The sequence below is a fragment of the Pinus tabuliformis genome, chromosome 5_2, assembly GCF_031772625.1.
Source record: "Pinus tabuliformis cultivar Carrire ecotype Pingquan chromosome 5_2, CPIR1, whole genome shotgun sequence".
Lineage (NCBI taxonomy): Eukaryota > Viridiplantae > Streptophyta > Pinopsida > Pinales > Pinaceae > Pinus > Pinus tabuliformis.
Window position 1 is genome coordinate 981,974,387 of NC_142306.1, and position 9,843 is coordinate 981,984,229.

Below are 9,843 nucleotides of genomic sequence, written 5' to 3' on the forward strand. Positions count from 1 at the left end.
ATGCACTGGATTTGGAGCTTGATGGTTTACATGTATCTATTAAATTGCAGGAGACTTGGCTCGATGTTGGGAACTTTCCAATCCCTTGCTAGTACTTGGACTTCTCTATTCCAAGAATTTTTCCTATCTCCAAACTGCATACTATCTTCTTTGGTTGATTCATGATGACATTACCCAATATTTCAGATGACTGCTTGTTGTGGTAAAAACACAATCCCCCATTATTGATGTGTTCACTTCAAATAATGGGGACCCTTTCTATAAAAATTTTGGTTAAACACCTTTAGAATTTTTTTTATTTAGTTAATTATCCTACACGATGATTCGTTTTTCATTTTCTTTGGATTCTTGTTTTTTTTTTTTTTTAACTGAAACGAGTATTTTTATTTATTAGAGGCCAAAGCCAATCAAGTATTACAAATCACTTTCATTGCTTTTCTCTGTTTTTCTAGTGCTCCTAAGGAATCATTGCCATTTTCGGAGTCTCTGCATTTATGCTGATCATACTTTTTTCAAGATTGCATCCTACATTTGCTAACCTATCTGCTTCAGTGTTTAAATCTCTGAGGATATGGAAGAGCTGTGCTGATGAGAATTCCTTCATTAATATGTTTATTCTTGCTAGCTGCTTATTTAGAACTGGATCTTTGAGGCTTTTCTTGTGTATTAGAGACCTTATCAGCAGTTCTGAATCTCCCAAAACTATAATTTCATTTGCATTTCCTTTTCTGGTCAGTTGACAAGCTTTTAATAGGCTGAGTGCTTCCGCTTGGTTGTTGGTTTTTAGCCCAAGTCCCCAACTGAATTCCTCTTTTCTGCCATTCTGAAAGTAAATGACACCTCCTGCTCCTGACCTGCCTGGGTTTCCTTTCGAAGCCCCATCAAAGAAGATTGTACATTTACCTTGTGACTTCCACCAATTTTGAAAATTGTCCGAGTTGTCTCTGTACTGCCAGTTTTCCTTGTGGTTTGGGCGGATGATGGCATGTGTAGTTGGCATGGGTGTATAACCTTCCAGCCACGTCTTTTCTTCATTTCTGAGGTTGCTGTCTTTGACGCTAGTTTGTCTCAGAGTTTCTAAGAGGAGATCCTTGGCCTGCCTTGCTACTGCTTCTGCATTTATGTCTTTTTGGTTGAAGACAGCTTCATTCCTAGAGAGCCACAACTTCCAACAAACATATTTCGGTGCAGCAGTCCATAACTTGTGCCAAAGAGATTTTTCGTTGATGCTGTGGGGGTACCGAGTTTTCCATGTCAAAAACAATTCTGTGATCTGACAGCGTGTTGGGGGACTCACATTCAGCCCTATTAAGAAGCTGTTCCACACTTTCTGTGCATACTCACAGTCAATAAACAAGTGGACTGCAGTTTCTGAAGCGTTCTTGCAGAGGACACAACGATGCGGGCCTGCAAAGTTTCTTTTGCACAAATTGTCTCCGGTCAAGATTTTATTGTGGAATAAGGTCCAACTGAAGAAGTTAATCTTGGGGATGCTGAAGTTTTCCCATATCTGTTTCCAAACTGATTCCGGGTACTGTGACTCCTGTTTTCCTTGCATTTGAAAGTAGCCTTGTTTGACCGTATACTCTCCTGTTTTTCCCCATCCCCATTGATCTTCCTCTTCCTTATGCACAGGTGTAAAATCTGTTATTGCCTCTAACAGAATTTTTGACTGTTCTTTTAAGTGGGTTGGGATGGTTGGCAACGTCCAGCGCTGCCAGTTGCCATTGAGGTCCCACTCTGCTATATCCTCAATTTTCCTTACTCCTTTAGAGATTAACCAGGCTCTCAACTCTGCTATTTCGTTGATGGTGGAGAGAGGGGAGTGATTCATGATTCGTTCTTTCCATAGTAGCGAATTTTTGCCATTCCCAGGGATTTTGTATAAATGGTTTCGGAAGAATTCGATCCCTCTGCAACACAGCCTCCAGGCCTGCGTTCCTCTTGGGGATTGCGCTGGATTGAAAGATGAGATTGGTTGCTTTTGTAAATACTTGAGGTTCAGCAGCTGACTGATTGGGTGCGAAGGCTCTGTGATTAATTGCCACAGGAGTTTGCCTCCCAATGCCAGATTTGCATGTTGGGGATCGCGGATCTGAAGTCCGCCTTCAGTTATTGGGCGTTTCACAGTCTCCCATTTGATGAGGTGGAAGTGATCTTTGTTACCTTTCCCTCCGCTCCAGAGGAAGTTTTGAATGATGCTGGATATTTGGTCAGTGATTTGTTTTGGAGCCAGCAGCAGCGAGGCTTGATAAGTGGGCAGGGCAGAGAGCACGGATCGGATGAGGGTGAGTTTGCCTCCGGTGGTGAGCCAAACTCCGCCCCACGCTGTTATCTTATTTTTGAATTTAGATATCACTTCTTCCCACAGTTGATTTCGATTGGAGCCCCTCGTCAATGGTAGGCCGAGGTATTTGATTTTTTCCCACAAAGCGTATCCTTTGAACCCCAGAACGTTGGCAATTCTGTCTGTGGCGTGTTGATCGATATTCCAACTGTAAATTGCACTTTTCCTTTCACTGACTAATGCACCGGTGATGTTGCAGTACTGTTGAAGAATGGTTTTAAAAGCGCTTGCAATTCTAATGGATGCGCCCCCCAACAGAATTGAATCATCTGCGAATAGCGCATGATTCACCGGGGCTATGCCTTGAACTATCCTTATCCCTGGAATGGTACCGACTTGTTTCTCTTGGGTTAGCTTGCGATTTAGAACGTCTGCCATCAAGATGTATAGAAAGGGCGAAAGGGGGCAGCCCTGCCTCAATCCCCTGGTTGCTTGAAAAAATTCCGTTGGTCTACCGTTCACCATTGGGGCGATCCAAACGCTTTCTGTACAAGCCTTGATGAGGTTTATGAAATCCTGTTTAAAGCCAAAAGCTGCTAGAACCCTGAACAAAAAGGAGCGATTAACACGATCAAAGGCATTGCACATATCCAATTTAATGATCATACCTTGTTCTTTCCGGGTTAGGCTGGAATGGAGAGCTTCTTGAATCTGGATGACATTATCCAGAATTTGTCTGCCTTTTACGAATCCTCCTTGTGCCTGAGAGATGAGCTTTGGGAGAAGAGGCTTGATTCTGTTGGCCAGCAGCTTGGCCACAATCTTATAAGATATGTTGCAGAGAGAAATTGGCCTATATCTGTCAAAGGTCCTTGGGTTTGTTTCCTTGGGAATTAAGGCTAGGAAGGTAGAGTTTATTCCTCCTCCTACTTTTGCCTTCCTCAGGATTCCTCTTACCATTCTGAATAGGTCGTTTTTGATGATTTCCCAACAGATTCTGTAGAAGTGAGCTGAGAACCCATCGGGTCCTGGAGCTTTATCCGGTTCCATGGACCAAACTACATCAGTTATCTCCTCTTCCGTGACTGGGGTCAACAGAGAATCGTTGTCCTCCTCATTGACTAGGTTTGGGATGGTTGAGAGGAACTCCTCTGCGTCCTCCTCATTTCCATTTCTTTCCGCACTTAAAAGATTCTGAAAATGAGTGACAGCTGCTTCTTTGATTTGTGAAAATCCATTATACACCTGTCCGGTTGTGCTTGTTATCTCTGCTATGTGATTACGGGAAACTCGTGCCCTGCACTGTCTATGAAAGTATTTGGTGTTCCTGTCTCCAGATTTGAGCCACAAACTTCTGGACTTTAAACGCCAGTATTCTTCTTCAGTTCTGAAACAACAATATGCTTTCCTTTGGGCAGTTTTTTCTATGTCTAAATCTGTGGGAGAGGGATCTTTCTCCTCCATTTCGAATTGGACTCTTTCCAGCTGAAGAACTGCTTCTTTCCTTTGGCTAGTTGGGGTTTGCAAAGATTTTTTAATCCAATCTTTCAGAGCTTTTTTGGTGTTTTTTATTTTTTGTTCCCACACATAACTTGGGGATCCGTAAACAGCTATCCTCCAGGCCGTTTGAACAGTTTCATAGAATCCGTCTTTGCCTGCCCAGAGAGGGCTGAAGCGAAAAGGAAGAGGGCCGAGATCTTCTTCTTTTTTAATACAAAGTAGAACTGGCTTGTGATCCGATGTAAGCTTGGGGAGGATCTTGGAGAAAACCATTCTATTGTCCAGCATTAATGTACTGCTGATGAGAAACCTGTCCAGCCTAGCTGAGATTTGATTTTCTCCTGATCTGTTGTTGGACCAGGTGTATTTACCTTTTATAGGTTTGAAGTCAACTAAGTCCCACTGTAAAATCAGATTGCCCACAGTGTTGACGAAGGGGTTTCTAGAGTATATCCCTCCTCTTTTTTCTTTGGGGTCTAGAATGATATTCAGATCTCCTCCAATGACTATGTTTGTAGGGTTGATCTGTTCTATATAGGCCATTAGTGTCCTCCAACACTCTCTCTTTTCTTCATAGTGGACAGGAACATACAAATTAAAAAGAGCCAAGGAGAGATTGCTTACCGTATGTCGCAGATCTGTGTGGATCCAATGTTGGGTCTCTGTGGATCGTTCCAAAGTGAATGAGCTTTTTGACCAAAACGTGCCTATTCCACCGACCGATCCCCTTGCACTAACAGCCTTTCCTGAATCAAATTTCCATTTCATCATGCTAATGTTTAGAAGGGTTTCCCCTTCTACTTTGGTCTCTTGGAGCATAAGGATGTCCGCGGACTCCATCTTCAATAAGTCTTTGATAGCATCTGCCTTGTTGGGATTACCCAGACCCCTACAGTTCCAAGAGATCAACTGCATCATTTACCACTTAAAGGGGTAGGCCCTCCTCCTTTGGAGGCCCTAGGCCTGATATTCCTCCCTAGTGTCATTTCGATGGTAGCTTGACTGCCGAGGGTTTTTTGTCTTTCTGACTCCTCTTCTCTAGTTTCCTTGTTTGATCTTCGTCCAGCCCTTTTTGTTGTCCTTTCAAATGTTTCATCATCTGATGATCCCATATTCTCTATGGTTTTCTTCTTTTTTTTTGATTATATCTGCGTATGAAGGGGAAGAAATATTGCTTGGGGTGTGGATTGGGTTATTACCTGGTTCTATGGTTTCAATATTCTCCTGCTGTGGTGGTTCTTCTTCCCCTGCTTCCGGAGGATCTGAAGGAGGCGTGAGGATTTCAAAGGGGTTTTTATCCCCCTCATTGCCTTTTGTTTCACTGCTTCCGGCATTTTGGTTACTTGTGCTTCCATTATCTACTTTGTTCTCTGTCCCTTTAGCCTTGTTTTTGTTACTCTGTCTGCTGAATGTTGTCTTCTTTGCCTGTTTCCATTGATCTTCTTTATCCTTCTCTGTTGTCTCCTCGTTTCTTTTTTTGCAGTATCTTGCAAAGTGCCCGTATTCATGACAGAATCGACACTTGAAAGGCAGCTGTTCGTAATCAAGCTCTTGAATGTGTGTCCAATTTGCCACCGATAGCTGAATCGCTTCGGGTAATCCTGTTTCCAGATCGACCTCCACGCAGATTCGGGCACAAGAGTATTGATCCTTCCTTGGGGCCTGGTTTATGTATTTTCCAAGTGCGCTTCCTATGGATTGAAGTGAGCTTTGATTCCAGCAATGCAGGGGAAGATGCGGGAGGCGCACCCAAACAGGAACCGCCTTGGGCACATCTTGCGCTGGATCAAAATCAGTAGACCATTTGTTCAAGTAGAGTCCTTGAGGCCCCATGAAGTATGGCCCGTTTCTGAAGATCAGGCCTCTGTCCTCTGTATTGTCGAACAAGAAAACGAAGAACCCTTTGCCTACAAAATAGATCTTGATTCCTTCATTTATCAAAGGTAGCCAATTCCTTTTGACCCATTCTTCGACTGCTCTCGAGGATGGCCACAGACCGGTGAACTGGCCGATCAGACCTTTTTCTGCTAGATTCAGTGCAGATCTATAGATTTCCTCCTCTGGTAAGGCAACCTTGGGTATACTGTCCAGTTTTTTGACGAATTTTTGCTGCGGGCCAGTGACCTGGCGTTTTCCTGTTGCAGTTACAAGAGCCTTGAAGGCTTCGATCTCCGGAGGAAAGGGGGGAGGGGCCGCAGGGCCGCCTCTAGGCTCCATGAGGGAGAGCGCTTGAAGGGTCGCTCAGAGGGCGCGGCTAGGGTTGCAGCGCGGCAGCTCCAGGTGACAATTAAAGATTCTTTGGATTCTTGTTTTGATTGTTTTGTTAAAATCGATTTTTCATAAGCTTCGCATTGATGCTTGTTTTAAGTCATTTGGACAACCAGTTCGTAAATGACACTCTTTTGAAGTTTAATCATTTATGTTGCCTGGGTTAACAATGCATAAAATGTAAATATTCCATTTTTGTAAATAAATTAGTTTAATAATGCATGTATTTTAAATATTAACCCCTAGTTAATTATTACTAACATTTTTTCATCTTTTCACTTATACAGTCAAACCATGAAAAATAAATATTTTAGTAATTGATTCCAAATTAATTACTAATCTCAAAAAACCCAAAATATCAAAATAGCTGTAGCTTATTTTTATTTTTAGTAGTTATAGTTTAAAATTAAACATCATTAAATAAAACCAAAGCAAAAAACTTATTAGAAAACAAAATTTCTCGCAAAAAAACATTTCTCGCATCACAATAACATATCGCAATAAAGTTCATCGCAAAACTCCTCTCACATAAACAACAAACCTTAACATATTTGCGAAAAGGCCGATGCGATAAACACTTCACCTCGACTTTGGTTTTGTTTTCAAACACATTTGGAACTAATGAAGAATGTAATACGTACATGTTCATAACTTAATATAATATATTAAGTATTAATAAATTAATATCCATTACATTATTTTAATATAATTAAAATTAGTTAATATCTAAATATATAATTAATTAAATTAAAATGAATTATTAGTTAGAATAATAAGTAGTTTATTAAATGAATAATTAGTTTATAATTAAGAATTAAATTAGGATTAATTATTAGTTAATTAGAATTCCAATTTACGATTAAAAATTCTGATTTCATAGCCCTCGAGACCTAGAACATGAAAAAACTTATTTAAAAAACATTTCACGCAAAGTCTTATCGCAAATTTTTAAAGGCCTTAACATTCGACAATCCAAAATGCGATCTAATGTTTTCATGCGATATGATAATGCGACATCGCCTATCGCATATCGCAATTTTAACAAAATCCTCAACATTAAATTGGAAAATGCGACGTCTCAAAAGATTTTAATACAGAGTTTTCACCTCTTATGCCTCCCATACCTCCACTCCACTCACCATATACCTCCATAAACTCACGTGGATGAATTAATGAGGTTGGATTGATTCTAATGGGTTGTTTTATGGATTTTGTTGGGTTGATTCCATGGTTTGTGAATTAATTTTTTATATTTTTATATTATAATAATTATATTATAATTATAATATATATTATAATTTTAATATAATTTGAATTATAATATTAATTATATTTAAATTAACTTTCTCAAATCATTGCCCAAGGGGTTTTGGTTTGTCGGTGAATGGGTGCGCTGTTAAAGCACTCCTTGCGATATATCACCGGTTCAAATCCCCCGTGGGTACTTAGGTTAGTCTTAACTAAGAAAAAAAAAACTTTCTCAAATCATTTGTATATTAACTTAATTTTGTAACTTAATTAATTTTTAACTAGATGATGATTAATTAGAATTAATTGTATGTATTAGAATTAATTATTAAATAATTAGAATTCTAATTTAGGATTAGATTTTAATTAAAATTTTGATTTTTAGTCCAGCGACAAAATTTCCAGATTTATGCCAGATTTGACTCATCAACGTTGGAAGCTCATAAAATGAGTTTTACTTGGCCAAATGAGGCCCAGGATAGTTCATTGGAAAGATAAAATCAAGGAGAACATTTTTGAAGAGGTTTCACTAATAGATTTGGTCATTAATTGGGTCAAAAATCATGCAGAAGATAAAACTTCGAATTTCTTAAAAAAAAATCAGTTTTCTGAGTTATTTTCTGCATTTTTATTTGTCCTAAGCCTCTTCTAATTGCAGATTCGCTCATCAATAATATCTTTGGGCAATTAAACTATCCCATGCATCAATAGAGAGCTTATATTTTATTTTCAATTATTTATTTAAATAGAATTTGATTGGATTTGTTTTAAATGCCAGAAATGATATTTTGATTTTATTGTTGCAACTTAATTCATTTTGATTTCTTTTTGCAGGAACACAGTGGAAGAAATATGGAGAAAAGATCTTGATCAATGAGAATGCTCCAGCAATGAAAAGATTGGAATTTTGAGCAAATAAAAGTGATTGGGCAGATTTTCTTCAACAAACTTTCATCTCAAGAATTCCTTTGCAAATATTATAAATAGTAGATTGCATAATGTAATAGGGGCTGCTCTCCTTTGCAATTCTGGAATTCTAAAAGCATTTTTGTAATAGGGAGTTAGAGTTGTAGGTGGGAGGAGTGAAATCTCAGATCTGGAGATTATTGAGGTTTTTCTTTTACATCCTGAGTTATGTATAGTGAACAGAGTTAGCACTATTGTAGCTTTGCTTTTGAAAGCAGAAGCTTGGACATTGTAAAGGACTATTAGAGACCGAAGCTGGAGAAATGGATTTAATAAACTGGTATTTCGAATACTATTATTTTAAATGTTGGTTTCATTTTATAATAACAAGAATGGTGTTAATTTACTTACATATTTGTGCACTTTTGTCGGTATGGGTAATTTGCTTCTATTTTATGTTGTTATTTATTTTTGCTCTTATGAGCTGAATTCTGATTTCTAAGTAACTATTTACTCATAAATCTGTCTTTTAACATTGGATGAATAAATAGTAATATGTTGTGAACTTCTTCTGCATATTATTGTTTAAATATTCAAGTTACTGATTAAATGATCAATATCATTCTGTGAACTACTTCCTAAGTGTTGTTGATTGATTATTTCAGTTAAAAGGTCTTAATAGGATGTGTTTAGTATCCATAATGTCAGTAAATTGAACTATTTCATTAACTTGATATTCATTATAAACAAGACATTTAAATCTCAATATTTTAAATACCTACTCTTGGTTGGGTTAGATCTATATCTGCCTAACTGAGATAGGATTAAGATAGTTTCTTTTGCTTGCATCTTAGAACAAGTTTGCATTTAGAGTAAATTCTACATTCTTTTAAGTCCTCTTCCTAAAGAGACAAACTTTAGTAGTGGATTGGCTGAGCCCTAAATTAGCTTAAGGGTCACTCTTTTGCCTGATCAGCAAGAAAGACGATCTGATGTCTCTTTTCCATTGGTGAATGAAAGTCATATTTTAAAGCCATTGGAGATTGAGAGAAGGTAACTGGACCTAGTTGAACCAGTGGGAACCACCATTCCAAACGGAAAATGAGCTGCTTTAAGGTCCGGACCGGGTGGTCATCCCCCATGTTGTTGCAGCGATTTTTGAGGCCTCAACATATTGGCGCTAGAAAGGGCCTGAAACTTGTTGTCTGTTGGAGTCTTTTCAATTTTAACATTTTATCTAATCACGATGGCTCCTCTTAAACTTCCAATTTGGAGTTGTATCCATGGACGTGCATCTTCCAATACTCCACTCGAAGTGGTAAGACTCTTGTCTCAGGTAAAATTCAATGGTAAGAGAAATTCTTCTGCTTTTAATCATGTCCTTCAATTTATTCAAAATGTTTCAAATTATGATTTTCAAGGAATTGATGAAGGCATCTTATGCAGAATTTTTACTCTCACATTTGTGGCAGAAGCTAGAAACTGGTGTAGAACTCTTCCAGTTGCCTCAATTCACAGCTGGGATCAATTTGTTACAATTTTCGTTTGTAAATTTGACCGCTATGATTATGATCAGGTATGTGATGAAATTGAATATCTACGAAATGAAAATGAGTCTGTTAGAGATTTTAATA

The 9,843-nt window shown here is 38.4% G+C and overlaps 1 protein-coding gene across 1 annotated transcript; it reads right to left on the minus strand.

Annotated features, from left to right (window-relative positions):
* Positions 1-457: 457 nt before the first annotated feature.
* LOC149162594 (uncharacterized) lies at positions 458-6,004 on the minus strand. Its single transcript, XM_089435232.1, has 3 exons — positions 4,987-6,004; positions 4,412-4,533; positions 458-4,189 (listed from the first exon to the last, which is right to left on the minus strand). The coding sequence occupies exons 1-3, from the start codon at positions 6,002-6,004 to the stop codon at positions 458-460; spliced, it is 4,872 nt and encodes a 1,623-aa protein (XP_089291358.1).
* Between the last annotated feature and the right edge of the window lie 3,839 nt (positions 6,005-9,843).